The 24,242-nt window shown below is 36.7% G+C and overlaps 3 protein-coding genes across 10 annotated transcripts; 1 reads left to right on the forward strand and 2 right to left on the reverse strand.

The window, feature by feature from the left end:
* Positions 1–355: 355 nt before the first annotated feature.
* hbegfa (heparin-binding EGF-like growth factor a) lies at positions 356–3,337 on the reverse strand. 2 transcript variants are annotated; one of them, XM_019074086.2, is made up of 6 exons: positions 3,128–3,337; positions 2,298–2,504; positions 1,928–2,132; positions 1,662–1,817; positions 1,486–1,576; positions 356–1,392 (listed from the first exon to the last, which is right to left on the reverse strand). In XM_019074086.2, exons 1-5 carry the CDS (start codon positions 3,168–3,170, stop codon positions 1,504–1,506), a joined length of 684 nt encoding a protein of 227 aa, XP_018929631.1. In that variant the 5' UTR covers positions 3,171–3,337; the 3' UTR covers positions 356–1,392; positions 1,486–1,503. The 2 variants fall into 2 exon arrangements, with proteins under 2 accessions (XP_018929631.1, XP_018929632.1); XM_019074087.2 differs by having other exon boundaries at positions 1,477–1,576.
* Positions 3,338–4,607: 1,270 nt separating this feature from the next.
* On the forward strand, positions 4,608–13,231 carry rufy1 (RUN and FYVE domain containing 1). The gene is made up of 17 exons (XM_042738054.1): positions 4,608–4,950; positions 6,491–6,664; positions 7,315–7,432; positions 7,542–7,643; positions 7,781–7,904; positions 7,987–8,048; positions 8,154–8,289; positions 8,443–8,544; positions 8,789–8,905; positions 9,694–9,861; positions 9,952–10,049; positions 10,237–10,356; positions 11,079–11,208; positions 11,349–11,443; positions 11,704–11,752; positions 11,964–12,041; positions 12,117–13,231. The coding sequence occupies exons 1-17, from the start codon at positions 4,668–4,670 to the stop codon at positions 12,255–12,257; spliced, it is 2,097 nt and encodes a 698-aa protein (XP_042593988.1). The 5' UTR covers positions 4,608–4,667; the 3' UTR covers positions 12,258–13,231.
* Positions 13,232–13,569: 338 nt separating this feature from the next.
* On the reverse strand, positions 13,570–23,703 carry hnrnph1 (heterogeneous nuclear ribonucleoprotein H1). Of its 7 annotated transcripts, none has more exons than XM_042738055.1 (11): positions 23,517–23,703; positions 22,988–23,085; positions 22,743–22,898; positions 21,862–22,005; positions 21,093–21,231; positions 19,593–19,771; positions 17,461–17,564; positions 17,225–17,360; positions 16,239–16,316; positions 16,049–16,147; positions 13,570–13,945 (listed from the first exon to the last, which is right to left on the reverse strand). In XM_042738055.1, the coding sequence occupies exons 2-11, from the start codon at positions 23,070–23,072 to the stop codon at positions 13,842–13,844; spliced, it is 1,224 nt and encodes a 407-aa protein (XP_042593989.1). In that variant the 5' UTR covers positions 23,073–23,085; positions 23,517–23,703; the 3' UTR covers positions 13,570–13,841. The 7 variants fall into 7 exon arrangements, with proteins under 7 accessions (XP_042593989.1, XP_042593991.1, XP_042593990.1 ...); XM_042738057.1 differs by having other exon boundaries at positions 13,570–13,949; XM_042738056.1 differs by having other exon boundaries at positions 15,917–16,147.
* Between the last annotated feature and the right edge of the window lie 539 nt (positions 23,704–24,242).

Here is a 24,242-nt window from a genome sequence, read left to right on the forward strand (position 1 = left end):
CGATGATGCAAGCAGATAACGCAAGGTGAGATGTTGCATGTGATGGGTGTGTTTGTGAAAGGGTGTTTATTGTCAAATGGCCACAATGCAGATCACATGCTCAGGATACAGGTGCATGTCACATGAAAGACATCTTTGGAATTGAGAGCAGGAGGCAGACTAGACAAAATTTTCTTTTTATGCCAAAATCTAGACATTACTGTATTTTTGTCATTATTCCAGTTTTCAAAAATATCTTCAAAATGGGAAACCGGTCCTAACTGCTCTCATGAGGAAGTGACTCATTGCATCACACTGGCATCTTCCTCCTTGGGAAAATAATGAGCATACAATTCTCTAAAGAAATTACAATAACTTGGTTTTTTATATCAAATTTATTTTTTGCCTTAATTTTTTGTCTGAGCATTTTAAAAATACTCCATACATACAATGAGAACATTAGAAAACCACTACTGTGTCTTACAGAGCAGGATGCTGAAATTAAATAAACAGAAAATGAACTAATAATTCACATTTCTTATTAGGAACACTGTTCAGTTACAGTGTAAGCATTTTACTGGCCAAAAAAAAAAAAAAAAAAAAAAAAAAAAAAACTTTCTATGGAAAAAAAAAAAAAAAAAAGGAAAAATGCTTGAAATATGACTTTTCTTAAAGTTTGCTGAAATATACATTCTAACACTGTCCTGAACATCAAAAAACATATAATAATAATTCTAAAAATTCTCTTCATTAAATGCATCAGAAATATAAAAAGAAAATCGCATACCATTATAATATACTGTTATTTTGATTTTCAGTCTACCATTGTTCTGTACTCATTTACTGAATAGACAGATTACTACTGCTTCTTTTAATAAATAAAATATTACATCAACATACAACACAAAGACTTTCAAATACGTTGCCAGTGCATTAGGGCTGGACAAAGTTGGTCTAAATCCAAATAAATATTAATAGTTATATATATATATATATACATAAATAAATAAATTAAAGCATAGCCAGCAACGATTAAATACACAGTGCACAAGACGAACAAAAATGCTTATTTGTAAGAATACTTATTTCAGGCCAAGCTTCTTCAGTACTAGAAAAAGCCTCGCCTCTAAAACTCAAACTACATTCCCAACCCCGAAGAGATCCTTCTCATTCTGTATCGAACAGCTTGGTTTCTCTTCCCGACCGAGTCTACTTGTCAGAGTTCCAGTTCGTGGCAGGTTTTGAGCTCTCCTGTGAACCATTTAGCGAGTCGTTTGTGAGTCAGGGCCCCTTCACGGAGGCGCCACGACTCCTGCCAAACAAATGCCGTCACTCTATCCTCCTCTCCAGCATGCTCTGCCCAACATTCAACTTTGCCACTTCATTTTGAGGTAGAATTTCCACATGGCTGCCCTGAAATAAAACCAGAACGCAGATGTCAGACGACTGAGTCAAATCATGCTGGATGATTTTACGCAGCATGTACGAATGGCTGACCTCACTCACCGTTCTCTCCAGTCTCGTTTAGTGGTGTGGGGCGGCTCCCAGTTTAATTTTCTCCTCATTTTCCACATTATATGCACCTTGCTTGTGAAACCTAGATGATACAAAGATTGACATTAAGATAGACTGCATACATCTAATTGCTCAAAAAAAATTAATGGGGGAGATTAAATACAAACCTGAGTGCCAGTAAAAGTCCAATGATGGTGAGACACAATGAAGAGAGAACCACGGCCACCACAGCAAGTGCTGTAGTGGGGTTATACCCTCTCTCATTCTGCTTTACTTCCAGGGAGAAAAGGTGACATCTCTCTCCCGAATAGCCCTGGTCACATCTGGGGAAAAAAAAACAGCCATTGATTCTTTTAAACGGCTTTAAAATATAACCATTTCAATAAAAGAGTGCCAAAAATTACAGGAGAAATGGTTTAAAGGAAGGGCTTACCTGCATGAGGCCCCCTTTAAGTTCTTGAGATACTGGCAGGTTCCGTGAATACAAAAGTTCTTGTACTTTTTTAGACACGGATTCCTTTTCTTGCCTTTTCCCTTTCCTTTGGCCTTCTTCCTTCCGAGCCCCTTCCTCTTCGAGCCTTCAAGTTTCTCCGCATTCAAAACTGCACTCGGGTCTTTGGGTTTGCTTGAAAAAGCCACTGTTTTGGTGGGAGAGAAGAAGAAATGTACAGTTATTCATACTAAAATTTAAACTACAGCATAAATGCAAATCACAAAAATCTGTGACGAATTGCTTATGCCCCTCTATTTTAAGTCACTTGGGATAAAAGCATCCGCTTAATGCATATGTTTAAATGAATTACCAAGTGGCACTTCGTAGTCCCCTGAAAACTCATCCTCCTCTTCGTCATCATAGTAATACTCGTCTTCCTCCTCATATTCCACTTGCTTGTTGTCCACAGTAGATCTCTTCTCACTCAGTGCCTCCAAAAGGTTAATCACAGCTGTCTGTGCAGGCCTCTCGCTCTCGAACCGCTCTATAGACGCACCGCTCACCGATGTGACAGACACTGAATGGAAAAACAGTGAATAGACATTAAAACTTAGTCAGTTAGACTGATTGATTGTTTATGGTTATGCAGTGGATTGTTGACTACGATGTAAATTATATACTTGCTGGAGTCTTCTTTTTTTTGTTATTAATGCATAGAGCCCGCTAATATTTTCCCTTTTAACTAGAATAAATCCAATCGAGTTTATTTCACGACCCAGAGACTGACATGCAAATAAGCATGTTTTAAAACTAATAATAGGTTATGTGCATTACCTAAAACCCCTAGATGGTGCAGAGGGGCTTCATTTACAAAAATCTTGCATGCACAGACACTGAGCTAACGAATGAACGCATGAGACAAAAATAAATATATCCCAGAATATTCTTAAAACAGAATGACTGAATGACATTGTTGACCCATTAATAGGTTCACTGGCAAATCCGAAGTTTTGAATGGTAAAAAAAGCCTCAGTTGAAACAAGTCATGTTATGAATTTCCACTCACTTTTTTTTATTTTTTTTTAGCAAACCCAAAGTTTCTTTATCAAAAAATAAATATTTACAGGTATATAGCTAGCACCGGGTTGTAATGCGACACCCCTCAGCAACAAGCCGCCTCGGTCTGTCAGTTATACTCACCGATGGTAAAGACGAAAAGACGCAAAATAGTTAAAAACTTCATATTTTCCCTTCTGGTAATGAAGACGATAGATACAGCTTTTAAAATGAAAATCCTTCCCTCTGTGTTAATTCCTTTGAAGGCACCGTAGATTGTTATTTCGTGTCTTTGTTACTGTGAGCGTCTCTCGTGCGTCAAGATTAAAAAAATCAGCCGCGTCTCAGTGACAGCCGTTTAAATATGAGTGAGGCCACGCCCACTACAGAGCGTCACAGTGTGTATCAAGATCCTTTGATGATGTTTTATTAGCTGTTTTATTGGTCTACACCTCTTTCTTCTTCTTTTTTTTCATAAGTTTTAACCCTCCTACTGTGCTACAAATACACCCACCTGTGATCACCTGGCCTACTTAATAATAAACTACTTTTTAAATAGAGCACATTCACTTTTGGTATTTCATAATATCTCACAAAATGTATAACAAATTGTATATTCTGGTATTAGTAAAGTAGGTATCATTGATACAATTTTACACTTTCAACATTTTTCACAAATAACTTGCTATTGTGTCTAGAGCAGTAAATAAGCTTATCAGCACTCTTTACTGAAATGACCCAAAGACAATAAAGGGTTTAAAACAACACCTGCCATGGTTTTGATCACGAGTTTGAATGAATAAAAAGAACATAATATTATGTCACTATAATTTTATTTGCAGGAGAGCCATGCCAAGTGGATCAGAATGTAAACCATACTGAATTTTCTTTCAGAGTTCTTTCAAAACATATGTTCGTGTGTTTAAACAGACATGAACTAGTGCTCTGATAATGAAATGACTGTTAGTTTTAATAAAAGTTAGGGTTCGAAACACCTCTAGTATAGCAGCTACACCAGATTCAGATTTCGACTAACACTCTGATCAAATGAATGAATGGAAACATGTATGAACAAACATTAAATTGCTTTATGGGTTTGATTATTTTTAATTACCGACGATTGCATTCTTTCATAATCGCAAATTATGCCTTTTGGTAATGTATCACAACTAAGTATTTTTTTAACACTCAAGTTGTCTTAAAAGCATAAAAAATACTTTGCATTGGCCAAGTCTTTCCCTAGTTTTGGATACAACACACTGAGCAGAAAGCATAAAACAGCATGTGGACTGTGTTTCACTAAATAAGCACAACGGCGTTCGCTACTGCCATCTAGTGGATACTTTAAACTCGTTCATACACAGTCCAACATACATCACACATCATTTATTCAATTTTAAAAGGTTGAAAATATGTCTTTCCGTATGTGGCTAAGTTTTACAATCTATTTTTAATACGTTTTACATTTTTTTAATTGATTTTTGTTTATTTTGTATTTGATTTCTGTTCAGTATCTTCGTTCTTTCGGTTCTATTCGTCTATTTTTTACGTATTTAGTAATCTTTCTATTGTTTTTTAAATCGATGTCTAGATAAAAACCTCTTCGATCGCCGATCGATTTGTCTCCCTGAGCGATCAAGAACCGATTGCTCTGGTCTCGAGTCACATGTTTTGACAAGTAAACATGGCGGACGAGGATCCAAACAGCAAAGTTGAATGCGAAGACGTTCCTGCGAAAGAAGAACAACCAGAGGCTACGGAGCCTGGGCAAAATTATGTCGCCAACGATACCGACGAGGTCCAGAAGGACAAGCGGGCAGACAGCTCCTGGTCGGCGCCGATTCTGTCGTTTGCTCGTAAGGCGACGGAGACGCTGAGCAGTGGAGTGAATCACTACAGCGCGGGGTTAAAGGGACCGGACTCATCACAACACACCTCCGACAGCTCAGATCCCCTGAAGACAGCAGGTATGACTCCTGTTCAGCGCTCTAATATTTAAATATAGGGAGAAGAAAGTTAACTGACTGCGCTTAAGATAAGTAGTCAATAACAGAATTAAAAAAGTACAACGATAATGCCATTTTTTTTGGAAATGGGACCATGGTATTGCCATAATATTGTTTATAAATATACGTTACATGCACAGTACTTTTTCCACAACGTAAACTGGTGCGTCAAGGATGTGAACATTTTTAAATGCAACATGAAAATCTGACGTTCAGATTGGTACGAATGTCTAAGGGAAGGTGTGTATGTTTACTTTATATATATATATATATATATATATATATATATATATATATATATATATATATATATATATATATATATATATATTAGTGTCATATTTTAGATGCCAGCTACTGCATCTATATGTAAACACCCAGTTTTGTTTTGGGAAAAATTTATAATAAAAAAAAAAATATGTGTAGTATAATATGCTTTAAGTATTTTTCACGTTTTTCTACCTAATATATTGTACTGTGTGTATTATTAAATTATTTGTATTTATTTTATTTTAAATTATTTATTTAAAAAATAATTGTATTATTATTTATGCTTTATTTCAATCTGCCTTTTAATTATTTAATTTTAAACTGTAATACCGTAGTTTTAATTATTGTTACTTTATTGAATCAGATTGCCTTTTTTAATCAAATTGTTACTTTTCTATCAAAATTTGCATTTAATTTAGTGTAATAATTTTTTTTGTATTATTTTGTTTATTTATCGTTTTTACACTTTTGTTATTTTTACTTTTCCATGGTCCCCAAGCTCTCCCTTGTGTCTTACTGTTTTGAAAACCCTTTCATGCTTGACATGAGAAAATAAAAATTCCTTGTGTATTTTCTTGATGAGAAGTATTAAACTGTACTAGTAAAATTTCTGTTGTGGATTAGAGTATAAATACTCAAAAATATAACATGGCAAACTAGAGAACGCTGCTGACACTGCTTGAAATATCATGTCAGCTGCCCAAATACTATGATACATGAACATAGTAAAAATGATGTACTTAGTAAATGACAAAGAACTGTGTTATCATCTGACTGCAGCACTGCTCCATCAAACAGTACAGTTTTGTAATAGAGATCTATAAGTATGAGGTCAGTCCTTGCATCTCTTATTGGGCCATTATCCATTTTGATTAGCCATCTATGAGTATAACAAGTCATTTATACATTTTAATGCAGCTAGTGTTATATGTTTTTGTGGTATGATTCCAAGATGTGACATAATTGTATTGTAGACCACTACAGTATACAGGAAATGAATAATGCACCTGCTTCCTGACTCTTATATTTTTTCCAGCAGGAACTTCCACTTCCCCTCAAGTTCAGTTTTAGCCTCTTTATTTGTTATTCTAAGTTACCGCAATATTTAAGTCATTGTTTTTTCATTTACAATTAATTACACTGACTCACCAGTTACGCTGAGCGACCGTGAGCTGATTAGTCCTGCAGATGTCACAGGAAGTGTTTGTGTTAATGCACCTGTGTTGTCCAGCTGTGAAGGATCCCATGGTGGTGGAGAGGTCAAACCTCCTCAGCATGATGAAGCTCAGCATTAAGGTTCTGATCCAGTCCTCCCTCAGTCTCGGCCGCTCGCTGGACTCTGAATATCCGCCTCTGCAGCAGTTCTTTGTGGTTCTGGAGCACTGCATTAAACACGGGTTAAAAGGTGAGATGGGACATAAATCCTAAAAGTGAATATAGAATTACCAAATGTCACTGCATTCATATAGTTAACTCTCACAGAAACATACTCGGGTCACGTTTCACCCTCAAAATCAAAGGAGAAGAATAAAAAATTATGTATTTTCAAAAATAAATATGAATGTCAGTACAACAAATACCTCCATGATTTTTTAAAAATGTTTCACTCAAAATCAATGAGTAAAATTTATTTATTTATAAATATCAATTTTTAGTAAATTTTCTGTTTTCAGAAATTGAAAAATTAGAAATGTGGCCTTGGTTACTGGCTGAAAAGCAATGCGTTAAATATATGTATTTTTATATATTTTATTTCCATTTATGTTTGTTTCATTCAAGCAATGAAAATGGTTTTATGTTTTTAATTTTAGTCAACAATAATAAAGCTGCTTCGGGGTTTTAATAAAGTATAAAAAAAAAAAATTCAGGAGAGAAATGTGTTTAATTGTTATGAAAACTTAAAGGCTACATTTCTTGAAGGAAAAGATGATTTATTTTTCTCATTTATTTAGGTTGATTTTGGAGTGTAAAACCTACATATTCTTGACAGGTTTTGTGAAATTAACCCATTTTGTGGCCTAAATCCTGCATGTTTCTGTCTCTCCTCCTGTGCAGTAAAGAAGACTTTCATTGGTCAGAATAAGTCTATCTGGGCTCCTCTGGAATTGATAGAGAAACTGTGCCCAGAGTCAGCTGACATTGCCACCAGTGTGCGGGATATGCCTGGAATCAAGTAGGTTCCCATCACAGGCGTTTGTCTTGAATATAATGTCCTGTCTGAAACAGTGTAATAGGAGGGCGTGATTTGATCTTTACATTCATGCGGTTCTGTGTTGTTTCAGGACAGGCCTCGGCCGAGCTCGAGCATGGCTTCATCTGGCTCTAATGCAGAAAAAAATCGCAGACTACATGAAAGTGCTTATAAATAGAAGAGACCTTCTTGGGTAAGAGCAGTTCAATTCCAACTATAATAAATATACACACCCACATAAATAATTATTGTAATGCTATTCAGTTCTGGACTTCAAAGCTAAAAATCACTTTTCTTCCCAGTGTAAATTCATGTTTTTTTCTGTCTCAGGGAGTTTTATGACCCCGGGGCTCTCATAATGGAGGAGGAGGGGGCTGTGATCGTAGGGATGCTGGTGGGTCTGAATGTGATCGATGCCAATCTGTGTGTGAAAGGAGAGGATCTGGATTCCCAGGTGAAACATATAGCCGTCCAAACCATGTTATCAGATGTGCTCTTTAACACTGACGCTGAACACTGTGTTCTTGTTTCTGCAGGTGGGCGTCATTGACTTTTCAATGTATCTAAAGGATCCCCAAGCAACTGAGAACACACAGGAGTGAGTGTGTGATCACTTAGCAAAGATTAAGCATTAAATCACTGATTACATGGCAAGAACTAGTTTGGTAATTTTGACTCTTTCTAATTTTTTAACTGCTAACAGTGATTCAAAAATGACAGCCATTCTTGACCAGAAGCACTATATTGAAGAACTGAACCGGCATCTGAGCTGCACAGTGACGGATCTTCAGGCCAAGATGGACTCACTGGAGAAGACCAACAGCAAACTCATTGAGGAGGTGGAAATATCAGATTGATTGATTTTTTTTTTTTAATGGACTTTATTTATACCTTATATTTTGCATATTGTCATTTCTTGGTTCATAATTGTGCATATTACTAAATACAGGATTAACATGGAAAAATAAATATATTTGATGTCTTTCGTACAGCTTACAGCAGCCACAGACAGAATCAACGTTCTGCGCGAAGAGCAGGAACAACTTAAACAAGAAAATGCAAATATTCTCCAATCTAGTCAGAGGAAAGAGGAGGTGAGAATTGCAGTAGAAATGTTATATTATGAACAAAATCATTCAGTACGAAATAATGTTTAAAAATCTGCTTCTATTCACTGGAAAAGTCACTAGAAAAAGTTTGGAACATCTAATGTCAGATCCTTAAAATGGCCAAATGTAGGCCTGTCTGTTGGTTTATTACTAATAAATGAATGCATGCAGTATTTTGTCTTTCCAAAAGAAAGTTGCCTACTTTGACTCGCTTTGGATTGTTGTTTAGGTGACTCTACAAGACAGCCAGGCTGAGCTAGAAACATATCGACAGACACGGCAGGGTTTGGATGAAATGTACAATGTAGTCTGGAAGCAATACAAGGAGGAGAAACGAATCCGGCAGGTAAGAATAAAATATTTCAGCTCAAATTTTTGAATTTGAGACTGTATTGTATTGCATAGTATTAAAGGGATAGTTCACCCAAAAAAAGAAAATATACTCACCCTCATGTTGTTTCTTTTTTCTGAGATATTTTGAAGGATGTGGGTAACCAAACAGTTGCTGGACCCCAATTACTTTCATAGTATGGAAAAAAAATACAATGAAAGTCAATTGGGTCTAAAAAATGTTTGGTTACCTTCATTCTTCAAAATAAAGCAATAAGCCCCAAGAAGCCGTGGTTTACAGCAAATTTATAACAGTTGTTAGGTACGATGCGAAGCCTTTAGCTGTTGTAAATTCACTGTAAACCACGGCTTCACGGGGCTTGTTGCTTTTATAAAATGGTAATTCCATACACGTAGTAAAGTTTCACAGAATAAAACCGAGCAAATAAAGTGTAATGATATAAATAAAAACAGTATTCTTCCACCAAACAATGTAGTTCCTCAGAAACAGTTGTGATTCCAGCAAAGTGTTTGCCGAGCAACACACAGAAGTAAACAAAGGTGTGTGTTTGTAGTGTAATTCACAACAGCTTTGAATGTGGCTCAACCAATCAGAACCAAGGACCGGAACTATCCATTTTATAATATCTAATTTTATGTTCAACAGAAGACAGAAACTTATACAGGTTTGGAAAAACTTGAGGTTACATAAATGAGGAATTTTCATCCCTGTAATGCATTAATGTAACTATAATATTTTATGGAGCCAGTCAAAGTATCTGAATAAACTGTTTGGCAAATCAGGAGCTGCAAAAGGAGCTGGAGCTGCAGATCGGTCTGAAGCAGGAAATGGAAGTTGCAATGAAACTCCTGGAAAAGGACACACGTGAGAAACAAGATACGCTGGTCGCGCTTCGACAACAACTAGACCATGTCAAGAATCTCAACTTACAGATGTTCAACAAAGCACAGGTGTTACATCTTACTGTCTGAACAAAATGTTACTGGAATAGGATTAGCTGTAACCAATCGAAACTTAAGTCTTGTTGTTTAACCTATAAGGAGTCTGGCCGAGTGGCCCAGAAAAAAGTGGAGGACATGCAGGAGCTGGAAGAGAAGATGATTCAGATGGAAGCAGCCATGAAGGAACTAGAGCAGAGGTGCCAGGACATTTTTAAGGAATAATTAATCATTTACCCACCATATGTTGTTCCAAACCTAATGACTTTGTTTTCCTTATGGTCTTTGAAAGAATGTAGGTGAAACAAGTCACACAGGTTTGAAACAACATGTATGAAATGTATGTCGTTTTTCTAGACCTGATAAACATAAGTACTTGCTCCTTAGGCTTCAAAATTCAGAAAATGTGCGCAAGGACACGGATGAAAGCCAGAATGAGCTGAGATCGGAGATGAAAGGAAAAGTGAACGCTCTGCAGAAGCGTCTCGCTGACCTCGACACACTCCGGTAGTGTAAATCAAGCTTCTAGAAATGTGCTTACTTTGCTGTCGTAAATACCTTGAAGGGATAGTTCATCCAAAAATGAAAATTGTGTCATTTCTCACTCACACTTAAGTTGTTCCACAACTGTATGTATTTCTTTCGGCTGATGAACACACACACAAAAAAAGGTATTTTGATTAATATTGGTAACCAAACAGTCGACTTCCATAGTATGAAAAAAATAAAATACTATAGAAGTCAATGGCTACCGTCAACTGTTTGGTTACCAATATTCTCTTGTGTGTTCAGCAAAAGAAAGAAACGCATACAGGTTTGGAACAAGTGGAGGGTGCATAAATGATGAGTTTTCATTTTTGGGTGAACTATCCCTTTAAAGTTAAACAAGCTGTAAAGTATTTGTTTCGAATTTACATTTACTTTTATAGTCACTTTAGAAATCTCATCCTGCATTAGAGAACATTTTTTAAAATACATTTTGTTTAATAGATTTTATTTCATGTTTATTTTATTCATTAAATACATTTATTTATTTAAAAAAATATATTTTATGTATTCTAAAAATTTATTTTTTTCTCCAAAAATGTAAATTAAATAACAAAAAAGTAAAAAAAAGAACAATTAAAAAAAAAGACGATGAACTCACAAAAGGGGCAATAATTTCACCCCTTTAGATTTAGATTTATTTATTTTTTTCGATTCATGTGTTGTTTCTGTTCTCTTTTCAGGGCAGGCCTGGAGTCAGCGCTCAGCACAGAGAAGGAGCAGCGGCAGATCCTACAGCGGGAGCTACAGAGAGAACAGGACAACAGCACAGAGCTGCGCACACAACTGCAGCAGCTGCAGGGCCTGCAGACGGTCAGATACACTGCTGCTTCAGCCACAAAACTAACCAGTACAAGTCAATAAAGACTTGACATTATACAAAATCAAAGCAAGAGTGAAGTGTTTGTATTATGGTGTTAATAAATGATGACACTCTACCTTTGTTTCCACAGGAGCTTCTTGATCTTCGACAGGAGAAGAAACAGCTCCAGCAGCTGTGTGAGGAGCAGGAACAGGCTCTACAGGAGATGGGCCTTCATCTCAGCCAGTAAGACAACTCCACTCATATTTTCTGGTATTTCTGGATAATCATAGTTGTCTTCTGTAGAGCTGCTTTATTTTGTATCATAATTGATGAACTCTGGAACACTGACAGTCTTTTTGAACTGAATTGAATCAGCGCTGAACTGACTTCAGCTGAATGATGCTTTTATCATTTTAGAGTTTCTTTACAGCTGAAAGTGTTCATTTCATAACTGAAGAACTTTGCAGCATGCTAAATATCTTGAACTAAAATCCTGCTTTCAGATCCAAACTCAAGATGGAAGACTTCAAAGAGGTCAACAAAGCCTTGAAGGTAAAAGAGCTTCATGGGGTTACCTTTATTGTGTCCATTTTCATAGCAAAGCTAAAGATCCCTTCTTATTGATGTGACTTACTTTTGTAAAATTGTCTTTACTGTCACTTTTGATCATTTTAATGCATCCTTACCTAATAAAGGTATTAATTTTTTTCCAATAATTTAAGTAACGTAATAATTGTCTTATCGTAATAATTGTCTCATCAAGAATCATGCCTGGCTAAAAGACGATGAAGCTACACAGTGCAAGCAGTGCCAAAAAGAATTCTCAATCTCTCGGAGAAAGGTGAGTGATGCTCCACTCTCAGTCTCTATACAGCAGTGTTTGGCATGTACCTCAACTCCTGCTCTTTCTGTTTGGCACCATTGCAGGAACTGTGGAGACATCTACTGCAACAGCTGCTCCAGCAATGAGCTGGCTCTGCCCTCGTTCCCCAGACCTGTCCGCGTGTGTGACGTCTGCCATTCCCTCCTGCTCCAGAGAAGCTCTATCGGCTCCTGACAGCATTCAGCATCTCTGCTGATGGTGTGTGTGAGAAACTACAGGCTAACTGTATTAATCAAACTCTCAATCTGTTTTTAACACTTATGCATTAATTACCACTGGCTTCAGTTTGACTAAAATCTTTGATTGTTGCAAAACCATATGCAAAGTTTTTTTTTTTTTGGACAGGAAGATGCAAGGATAATTAGAAACTAACATTAATTTGATTGTATTTATAATGATAGTCTCCATTTTAGGGAGAGCACTAACATATATAAACCTTTCACGTGTTCACCAAGAGTGAATGCAGAGGATTCAGATTTCGATTCTCTTCATGCTTTTTAGTATCCTCTTTTCAATATAGGACAGAATTAATTTTGTACTGATTTTGTAAATTTTGGTGTGTTCAATTTAATTTTTTTAAGGAGACACGGAATTACTGAATTGTAATCTTTATCACTAATTATCATTATTTTTTCACTATGTATGTGCTATAAATATTTAACCTGTGCATGTCATACAAAAAAAATATACCACTATCAAAGGTCAAAAGTTGGGACCAGTTCCTGTATGAAGTGAGTAGATATGCGAATTTTTCAACAATGTGTAAATCATTCATAAAACCATTCTTACATAAATAGAATTGAATAACGGTGGTTTTATGAACACATTTGTTCTGCTAATATCATGAATGAGGCCCAAAGTCTGTAAATGATTTTTCATTGTCCAAAGGTAAGATCACATTTATAGTATGCAAGACTAAAGAGCAGATGCATTGTATTTTCTCCAACTTTTTTTGCTCATGCCAAGAAAATAATTTTTTATAAAATTTTCAAGGCTCTCTGAATACAAAATGTCTATTTTAGATTGTACGACAGTTTCCTGTGTTGAACCCTCTTTTGTCTCCTGTTCTGTTCATAAAGATGTAATGAAGTTTCTGAAGATTTTATAGAATTGTGTACGGTTTAATAAACACTGCCTCAAAGTATTAATCCATCTGTGAAGCCATGAGGACATTTGTCCACTACACTGAAATCACAGGTGATACACTGCATGGGAAAAAAAAAGAAAATGCAAACAGTAACATGCATCTAAAGGAAACCCGTCCACTTCCCACCATGCTTTAAAATTATACAAAAATCTTTTTTTCTAAACTTAAACACTCTCTTTAAACGATCGGCCTGGAGTAAGCATTAAGTACATGCAAAACACCTTTGCAGGAGCCAAAAGTTTAAGATATGATGCTACAATCACTGATAGAGTTAAACCTCTGTGTGCAAAGATGTCAAGCTGTACAAAAGGCTTTGATAAAGTTGGCCCATGGAGGAAACAAAAATCACCTCTTTAATACTCTACTGTAATAACAGATTTACAGGCACCTCTCCAGTGTGATACATGGGCTGTCACATTTCAGCAAATAAAGTTTCTCTTTAACATAAATTACTACCTCTAGCCCGGATTTGTTTTCAACCATGTCAAAAGGGAAAAAGAAATTTTCTTGTGTACAGCCCTAAACACAACTTAGAAGGGAGCAAGGAACAAACAAATGAAAGAGGACACTGTTCAAATGAAGATTATAAAGCAGCTATGAAACCCCGGAGGCTACATCCCCCAGCCTCCCCCCATGCAGCTGTTGAGGCCGTTCATTCCCATGGACCCGCGGCTCCCTCCACCATAGTAACTGCTCCCCATTCCGCCCTGATTACCTGACAGGAGAAAGAAATACACATTTTAGGACCAGGGAGTTCTCAGTGCACAAAGAATCGCAATTTATACTATGACTCTCAAGGCCTGGTCACATGACAAGCGATGCAGGTTTGTCATGGAAGCGTGATATAGATAAAGAAGGTTATTATAGTTAACTTCACAAAAATTAAAACCATTACAAAAAAACATTTGTCACTTGAAATACAAAATTTATTTCAGGTAGTTGCCAAGTTTTCATTTTAATGTAATTAAAATGAAGTACTAAAATAACAAAACAAAAAAAAACTAATAAAAATATATAGACATATATAAAAACTTAAAAATGACAAAAACAAAATAACTAACACTTTGAAATAAAATGAAAAAATATACAAATAAAACAATCAAATTATTAATAATTATAATAGTACCTCAATACTATTATGTAAAATTTTAAAAATTCCACATGAAAAGCAAATAAAGTTTGTAGACAAATTTTAAGTTGGCTTGAAAAAGTCTAGCCAAAAAGTTTGAAGTAGTTTTATAAGCTTAAAATTTAAAGGGTTTCAGTTTGAAATAGTTAAGTTTTTTATTTACAAGTTTTAAAAGCTAAAAACAGCTGATTTAGCAAAAAACTAAGAAACAACAGCAGCTAAAACCAGCTGATTTAGCAAAAAAAAAAAAAGTTGAAACTAAAGAGTTAAATAGGTTAAAACGCTAAAGCCAGTTCATTTAGACAAATGAATTAGACAGAAAACAGCTAAAACCAGCAGATAAAAAAAAAAAAAATGCCAAAGACAAAACTTAAACCAGTTAATTTAGCAAACAAAAGCATTAAGCGGTATCATAAGAGATATAGAAATCATCTTTAAAGCATCGTTAGTTGATTTTGGGAAACGCACCCGTTTAGTTGTTTGTCTTTACACAATGGCATAACCCATGTAACGATACATCAGGTGAACTGTTTGGCAATCAATAACTGCACTTTAGTTTAAATGGTCAGATGGGGTCAAAGGTGAAACCATTTAAACTTTGGGTGTAAACATTACATCATTGCATGTGCATGCAATCCAGTGTCAGAGATAATGCTGGTTTGATGATTGGGAGACTTTGATGGAGGTCATGTGATAGGGCCTTGAGCGATGCGTCAAATTCTAACCCACTTGGACCCCTAAAAGATTCCACCAGCTTGAAGAACTCTCTGGATGGTCTTTGGAACCAAATTATAAAATACTAAGCCTTAACCAGCAACATGCATCAATAAACCAGCACAATGCAATCAATAAAAACATCAGCATTTTTTCTTTAATTATATATCCTGTGTACAAATTCTGGATGTCCTAATTCAGAGACTGCATCTTTCGAAGGCAGCTTTGATGCGGGGCAATTAAGGCTAAATGCATTAAATGGAGCCTCAAAATGGGCCATGATGGATGCAACAGATGAATCCTTCACAGTCCAAACTATCCCAAGATTCACTGTGCACCAGTAATAGGACTTTTATCGAGAGAAAAAGCAGAATTGCAATTTTAAATGTAGTATTGGGTTTCAGTTTACTCTGATATTTAACTTATCAATACAAGAGTCAAAAAGTCTACTAGTACAAACTTTACTGCCACTCATCAACAGCAGTTGTCACAGTTTCTATGCAACAACAGCAATCCACCATTAGCGAGACCATCCCATTTAAACAATACTTGGTTTGGCCTTCAGAGACTTCAAAGAATGCAGCCCCTGAATTGGGACACAGATGATGTAATTCATAAAATGCCTTTGTTTTGGTTAGTAAGCTAACCATCACCATAATCTACGCATTTTACATGCAACCTTTACTGAATTGTGCTCTCTTTTAAATGTGTGAACATTATGATATTGAAAGGTACACATTTATTCAACAGAAATATACTGTGTAGTCAATGTAAAATCCAGACAAACTTTATTAAAATTATATTATTGGCATTGATGTACTGTTTAATTGTGATTGTATTTACCTGATCAGCTACAACAGGATAACACGAAAGGCTTTTTAATCAGGCATTACAAACAGCTACCCCTAGGGGTCCAAGGGCGATAGGATTTGGCAGGGAACCGGCTAGCAGAGCTACGGAAGAGCTGACACTCACTGTAGTCACTGTAGCCCCCCATGCCACTCTGGTTACCATAACCTCCGCTGTAGCCAGAGCCCATCTGTTGGCTGCTGTGTCCATATGACGACTGGTTTCCTGCAGAGCGACAATTAAGCATTTATGATAGCTGCTCAGTAAGAGTTACTAATGTCTGAAAGGAGAGGTGAAGAAGGGGTCTTACCCATACCGCCCATCATTTGGCCACCGTATCCTCCACTTCCGCCCCCTGCCGTGGAGTTTAGGAACAGCTCTACATAACGGTGTTCTGCATGAGAATAAAGAACAATAACAAAATGTATTTAGCATCCACTCCAACAGAAGATAACATTCTGTTTATTATAAGCATATGCTGAAGTTTTTTCGTCTGCTGGTTTAAATGCTAAGTGGATTATAATTCAATATCAAGGTTTTTGTCATCCATAAGCTTGAAAAGTTGCTTTGTCAGTTAAGCCTAAAGTATACTTCAGTTTTCACGTGTACGCGAGGGTCAGCTTACAGTGCGTGATGCAAATTTTATTCATCAGAATAGTACGCGCACCGTCTGATTTTTGTACCCGCCCGTACTTTGCGCATTGATTGGTTTTGCACTAATCAGTTGTTCCACAAGGTGGCAGCACTGGCCCAGGCCGTTGTTTTACAGTAGAAAATGAAACTAAAGAGACGGAACAACAACAACAACAAGATAGCAGAAAGTGCAACAACAAGACAGCCACGCTGACAAGCGCTTGTATCAGAGGGTTTGTAAAAGAGTACAAAGACATTTTTATCGGACATTACTTATAGAAAAAACAACAGATGCTGGACATTTCCATAGTGCATGTGTCGACCGCCTGCGTTCGTTCACACTATCAAATGGAGGACACTTTGAAAGGCTGCACGTTCGACTGTACGCATACGCTGGCGAATTAAGGTGTTCAGTTTCCTTCAATAGAAGAATGTAGACATTCAAGACCCATTAATAGGACTGAATTTAAACATAGTTCACTCAAAAACAAATGCTCTCATTATTGACTCAATCTCAAGTATGAAATACTTCTAGCCTATCTGCTGACACAAAAGATGATGTTTTAAGGATGTGGGTAAACAAACTGCAGACTTTTCATTTTTGGGTGAACTATCCCTTTAGTAAAAAAATCATTCAGTTTTACTTCTGTTTCCTCTCCTAACACTTACGCATATTGGCTTTGTCCTTCGACATGGCTGCCACAGCGTCCTCGTGGGTGGCAAATTCTACATCCGCCTCGCCTGTTACTCTTCCATCAGGGCCGATCTCCAGGTGAACACGCACTGGGTTCAGTGGAGAGAAGAACTAGAGAAAAAACATTGAGAAAGACAGTGAACAGGACATGTATGCAATCAAATAATACTTAAGATACTTGAAATAAACACGTGTGTGTCTAAGGACTCACATTGTATATGTCAGTTTCAGTGGCTCTGTATGGAAGGCCTCTCATGTGCACACAATGTCCCGTTGTGCTCTGAAAGGAGGAGCTGCCGTCTCCATAACGACCATCTTTGAGGCAAATATTAGCAAGAACAAGTTAAGACAAAAAATATTCTTCCTGATAAGCCTTTCGCTGTTTCACTTAACTGTGCACAAGTATCTTGACAGGAAGCCATAGAAACAGGGCAAGATTCAAAGATTTATCTCAACATAATAAAAGCAAAGCTATTCCTTTATTCTTCATTTAGCAGAGGCTTTCTTATCTAAAGTGACATAAAACAGTTTATTACAAGGAAAGTTCCTTGAAATCACATAAGGTTTGAAACTACAACAATTCAGTTAGCAGGACAAATCTGCAACTATTATTTTGGAACTACTTCAACAGAGTGCCATAGTGTCTACATTTTTATCTATATGCACACAACCATTTAAAAGTTTGTTTATAAAGTATAAAGTACTTTTTTTTTTTTTTAAATGATACTTTAATTTAGAAAGGATGCGTTAAATCAAAAGTGACAGCAAATGTTCTTTTTAACTTTCTATCAATCACATAACCCTGTAAAAATGAAACTTCTACAAAAAATACTTTTTTATACTTTTTTTTTTTAGCAAGGCAGTACCTCATCAAAAGTAACAAAATTTTATATAAAGACTATATATTTATTAAATGATTATAAATCATTAAAGAATCCTAAAAAATGCATCTCAGCTTCCACAAAAATATTAAGCAGCATAACAATGTTTTCAGCATTTCATCATAATATTTCTTGAGCAGAAAATCAGCATATCAGCACAGAAGATCTGTGAAGTTGCAAAGACTAAAGTATCAAATCCAAAGAGATATTCTTCATAAAAGTTAAGAGTCAACCACACCCCACTAAAACGGCTCGTTCTAACATGCCCCCACATGTCTCTGTCACGATGTGGGAAGATTTGCATAACGCCACCACCTAAATGTTCATGCAAAGAAAGAAGATGTAACTTTTATTCTCGCTGTTGCCGCCAGCGCCATGTTGTGGAGATGCGGTTTCGTTATAAAAGTGAAAATACTTTGTTTTGCCTTCCAAAAGAGGACACAACTAAAAATCAGTGGTTAAGTTATATTTACAACACTGTTCCAGAACAGGTCAACCCAAATATTTAGTGTGCAGCACATTTTATGGAGAACTGTTTCCTGATCCTGGGAGAGTAGACTACAATGCCGGCTGTTCTGACTCACAGTCTGTAAGTACGTTTACATATGTAAAGGATTTGCCACGAGTTTTGAGCAGTGTAAAGCAGCAGTTCTCAATTCCAGTCCATGTGCCCCCTGCTCTGCACATTTTGTGTTTCTCTTATGGCTTCAGACGTTTGTTCTATTCAAACGTTAAGTGCCCTGCAAAGTGGACATCACCGGATATTCCACCATGATTCCAGTTCGAATCGAACGTATATGTTCCATTCAAAGTGCACTGAAGTGAGCGAGACGTGAATTTAAATTGTATTTATTTACAGAGGTATATGATGTCTAAGGTTGGGAACCGAGAACCGGTTCTTATTCAGAACCAGTTCTGTTCTTTGAAAATCGTGAGCAATTTCTAATTTTCGGTTCCGAAAACGGTTCTGGTGCGATACGTGACCAAGCACACCTCACTTTTTTTTAGAACGATGAGCTATGTAAAAAACTATGTGTTCAGAAAGGCGGGGTATAGAGGAGAAACAATAATGTACAGTATGTGGAAAATAATGTGTTTTTGAACCTTAAACCACATACACATATTTCATTACACCAAATACATAATGTTCTTTTTAGCAACATCATATGACCCCTTTAAAGCAGGGATAGGCAACTCCGGTCCTGGAGGGCCACTGTCCTGCAGAGTTTAGCTCCAACCCTAATTAAACACACCTGAAACAAGGCAATCAGTGTTTTCGGGATTACTAGATAGATACAGGCATGTGAGTTTTTATGAGGGCTGAAGCTAAACTCTGCAGGATAATGGCCCTCCAGGACCGGAGTTGCCTATCCCTGCTTTAAAGCAATATTCAAAGTTTAATATTATTAAGCTCTGTCAACAGTATTTGTAGCAATGTTGATAACAACCAAAAATACTTCACCTCCACCGTAGCCTCCACGTCTCGTTCTCTCAAAGGAGACTCCTCTGCCCATACTGTTGTAGCCGCGGCCGCCTCCAGGCCTGTCGTAGGGGCCCGGTCTCTGCATGCCCATGACCTTACGCTGGGGTTCATAGTGTGTGCGCACTTCCGCCCGGCTGCTCTTGAAGATCTCTATATACCTAACGACATAAATGCAGAGTAATGGCACCAAGGTCTACCGGCAAGAGACAAGAGCATTCCTGCGTGCAGTATAAATAAGGGCTGTCTGAAAACGGGTCTAATGAACAAACACCCTTAGTTAGAATGAGTCTGGGATGACACTAATTAACAGTCAGCCTCTCCGTTCAGTGACTTTACATAACAGTTTCCCAAAAAAAGAGACACAGAGAGAGACAGAAAATAAAGAACCCTTAAATACTGAGTTTCATTCAACCCTTAATTACGAAAAACTTTTCTTATGGTCACCCGAAGGCAGCTGGCAATGTGTTACTGTGGTCTGGATCTTTTTGGACTGACACACTGCTTTCGTTCTCTGCTAGCAAAGCACTTCAGACTGTTAGGGTTAACTTTGTATTACCTGTTTAACTGGGTCCTCGTGATCTGAAGTCTTCAAATGGTAGAAAAACTGAGAGATTCCTATTGCATAAAACTTAGTGCTGAGTGGCCATGTGACTAGCCTATCAGTCAAGAAGGGAAGAGTTGACGTCAAACATCTCAAAAAAAAAAAAAGTTCCTTGAGCAGCAAATCACCATATTTCAGTATAATCAGAATGATTTCTGAAGAATTATGTGACACTGGAGAGTGAAGTGGTGATGATGAAAATTCAAAATTCATTCTGGGAACTATCCCTTTAAATTGTACAAATATTGCACAATATTACTCATGTCAAACATAAGTCTAAATACTCTCGTATTACGGTGCAATTACCGATGAAATCCAGTCATTTCATAGGAATCCACATGATCGTGAATTTCATGTGAAGACAAAAGATTTCCCCTTACAGATTTTGCAAGAGGTTCATGCTTTTCATGAATTCAGTACAACCATGAAAAAGCTGCTTGGTTTGAAAGTGTCTTCTATGTGAACTGTGCTTCATACATCGCTACACTTACAGACAATTTACAATGAACGCTTTTTGCCAAATAATTTTGCAGAAATTCTACAGTAGCTTTAATACATCTGGCTGATGTAACTGCCCATTACAAGCCAAAATGTTTTGAATGCTCATGTAAATTAGTACAAATTCACTAAACTGTCTCAAAAGTGCCCACATTCAGTTATCTCTCTAAATCTACACAGTGCAACTCAATGGTTCACTCAGCACTAAAAATACATAATCTTTAAGGCTTCTGGACCTCATCTTCCTTGTTTTTTGTTGTTGTTTTTTTTGCCGTCAATTCATCTGTGGTCATATCTTGCCATTTCTGCAGTGGATGATTTATTGAGGTGAACACCATAAGAAAAGCAACGTATCCAGGCAACCAACCAGCCATCCCCACCTGTGCCCTATTCTTTCCTTGTGTTTCTTTAGAGCCTTTTCGGCTATATCCTGTGAAGCAAACTGCACGAAGGCCTCCCCCGTACTCCTCCCCTGGAAGTCCACCGGCAATGTTATCCCATTTGGCACGATTTCCAACCCTTCAACCCAAGGACAGATAACCCCAGTGGGGGACAAATTAAGTCACAAGCCCATTAACAAGACTTTATATTACTCTATGGGTTTCTCTTTATGTCAAATGAGAAATGGTACTACATAAATATTCCAAATGGGGCCACAATACATTTGAACCTTTTCTGGCACAATTTATGGATAATTTTGTGCAAGAAAAAGAAGGGTCACTTAAATCAAATGCCTCTTGAGCTTCTGTCTCAACCCATGTCGTTTATTTATTAAGCCCCAAAAATTACCTAGAGTGATGTGCAACTGTTTTAGGTACATACAAATACAAAAAGGGCTGAGGCAGTTTAATAAAAAAAAAACAAGCAGCACAAATTCTAATAATTACATAAACGGACAACGCTGGATAAAAAGTGACCCATCTTGGTCCTTCTGGATGGTCAAATTCTTAAGATTCAATACTTTCAATAATTTCAACTATTCCTAATTTTAAAGATTATATGACTGAAACTGAGCTCTTTATTTTAAATGTTCAAAGCTCATTTAAGTGCAAATGATGGTCCGATGAACTAAAATTAGTTAAGTTAAATGGTGGCATACTGTTTTAATTTTGAGTAAAAATGGCAATTCGAAGTTCCTATCGGACATACCTGCAAAAAACTGGACAATTTCCTCCTTGCTGCATCCAAAAGGCAGACCACGAAGCCTAACCAGGCCGTCCCCTCCTGTGTCCGGGCAGTTCGGTCCGGTGTGCTTCAGAACCCAGTCCATCTCAACACTATTGGATTTGAATACTGAAAGCACATGTGAATCGATCAGTATTTTATCTTGAAATATTTGGTGTAATTCACCAAAACAAATTATCTGCCGAAACCCTCAGGTCATCCAAGATGTAGATGAGTTTGTTTCTTCATCAGCATTCAGATTCTTCATCAGATTTGGAGAAGTTTAGCATTACATCACTTCTTCATCAGCAGTGAATGGGTGCTGTCACAATGACCAAACAGCTGATTAAAAAAAACATAAACAATCAATCCAATCAATTACCATCCATCAAATACAAAATCTTTAAGTTAAAAACTAAAAAAAAAAAAAAAAAAAAAAACCATCAACAAGACATTTTTAATTCTAACCATTGCCTCTGGCTTGTCTGAATCAGGAGAGAAATATGCACAGATCAAGCAAGGTTTAGAAGTGAAAACAGTCTGAAAGTTCTAAACAAATATGTTGATGTCGAGTTTAAAAACACATGGTTTTGTGTTAATTGTGGACTGGATTCATGTGGATTATTTGTAGATTATTGTGATGTTTTCATCAGCTGTTCGGACGCTCATTCTGACGGCACCCATTCACTGCAAAAGATCCATTGGTGAGCAAGTGACGCAATGCTAAATTTCACCAAATCGGTTCTGATGAAGAAACAAACTCAACTACAAGGACAGCCTGTGTGTGCATACATTTTCAGCAAATTTTCATTTTTGGGTGAATTATTCCTTTAGGGATCCTAGCTAAGGCAAAATCAGCTGCCTACCTTCTACATAACGGTGGCCCATTGTTTCACGGTCTCTCTTCACCGCAATTTTAAGATCTTCTTCTGATTCGAACTCTACAAACGCTTCTCCACTTGGCCGCCCTTCCCGTGTGTATGTGAAGTGTATGCTTGTCCCATTGTTTGCAATTTTGCACTCTAAGATTAAATTTGGCTAGAATTAGTCAGGCAGGGAATAAAAGCTAAGTGGAAAAGATTTAAGCAGGGTTTGTTTTTTTGTTTTTTACCTGAGAAAAACCTCTGAACTTCATCAACAGAACAGGACCAGGGTAATCCTCTGACTCTCACCACAAAACCCTCTCCATCTGCCATGCTGGAAACAACCCTGTAAAAACACAACATATAGGACAGTGACTCTATAATACACTATTAGTATAACACAAACACTAATATTTCTTTTAAAGTGATCTGCATTTCAGACACTTATCTGCATTTCAAATGAAGCATGACTGCATGGTAAACTACCCCAGACATACAACATATAAAGCAAAATGCTCAGCCAAAATATATAACGTTAACGTTAAATAAACAACAGGGCCAACTATTAATTAAAGCTAATCCAATCAATCATGCACCTAGACATTTCCTATTCATTCTATATTCAGTCAAAACGAATAAACAAGAAAATCCCTTTAAGCATAAAACAAGGCTCTATGTAAAAAAGCAAATAGTTATTTACATAATAAATGAGGGAAACTCTTTAGAATAACTGAGGAAACAAAACTGTTAGCTTAGTGAGCTAGCTGAACCACATACCTTCTGATAAACCCTGCAAAGACGCTTCGTCTACTCAGCTGAAGCAAAGTGAAGTGATTTATCTACCCCTTAATAAAGTATTTTACCATACAACGTCTTATATATGTCGACAATAAGTAAATTAATAATAAAACCCGAGAAGCTGAACTGTGCTCGCGTATGAAGGAGCGATAAACGGCGCTCTTCCCTGACCTGCGGCGGATTGAGGCACTGCAGAGGCGTTTGTCGACACCTGCTGTTTGGGATGTGAAATTACAGCGCTCGAAATCTATATGACACAGTAAACCTAAATATAGTGTCCCATAATATTTCAGTACATGAAGTACATTCTCTATCTGTATCACTATCAGGAACTTGTGTTACTGTTTCCATAAGAATAAACATTTCACACAGGTTCTGTTTATATCATAGACCGTAAAAAAGGTTTATATTCGCATTTGCCAGGCCAATCAACCAGTCTGAATAAAAAAATGTTTTTTTCTTTTTTCTTCTGAGAAATATACAATATATAGCCTAATATAAAGGCTGCATTTACAACCCTATTATTAATGTTAATTGTTTTTCAACTGGGTTTAAAACTGTGTTTAGAGTTTAGACCACTGATCTATATTATAGATCAGTGGTTTAGACATGTTCCAAATATCATTAGCACACAACAATAATAATAATAGTTATAATGATAGTAATAATAATAAACAGCTCATATAAAATTAACTTGACCCCCTG

The sequence above is a fragment of the Cyprinus carpio genome, chromosome B14 (assembly GCF_018340385.1).
Source record: "Cyprinus carpio isolate SPL01 chromosome B14, ASM1834038v1, whole genome shotgun sequence".
NCBI lineage: Eukaryota > Metazoa > Chordata > Actinopteri > Cypriniformes > Cyprinidae > Cyprinus > Cyprinus carpio.

Bases quoted from the DNA above. Each gene is read 5' to 3' on its own strand.
- hbegfa (XM_019074086.2), bottom strand. From the start codon at position 3,170: ATGAAGTTTTTAACTATTTTGCGTCTTTTCGTCTTTACCATCG. The intron at 1,818-1,927 runs GTAAGCCCTTCC...TTTTTTCCCCAG, and splicing joins TTAAAGGGGGCCTCATGCAG to ATGTGACCAGGGCTATTCGG. The intron at 1,577-1,661 runs GTTTGTATTTAA...TGTATCATCTAG, and splicing joins GGACTTTTACTGGCACTCAG to GTTTCACAAGCAAGGTGCAT.
- rufy1 (XM_042738054.1), top strand. From the start codon at position 4,668: ATGGCGGACGAGGATCCAAACAGCAAAGTTGAATGCGAAGACGTTCCT. The intron at 7,433-7,541 runs GTAGGTTCCCAT...GTGTTGTTTCAG, and splicing joins CGGGATATGCCTGGAATCAA to GACAGGCCTCGGCCGAGCTC. The intron at 8,049-8,153 runs GTGAGTGTGTGA...AACTGCTAACAG, and splicing joins GCAACTGAGAACACACAGGA to TGATTCAAAAATGACAGCCA.
- hnrnph1 (XM_019074082.2), bottom strand. From the start codon at position 23,072: ATGGCAGATGGAGAGGGTTTTGTGGTGAGAGTCAGAGGATTACCCTGG. The intron at 22,899-22,987 runs GTAAAAAACAAA...ATTTAATCTTAG, and splicing joins AGTTCAGAGGTTTTTCTCAG to AGTGCAAAATTGCAAACAAT. The intron at 22,006-22,742 runs GTAGGCAGCTGA...ATGTGCTTTCAG, and splicing joins GGGCCACCGTTATGTAGAAG to TATTCAAATCCAATAGTGTT.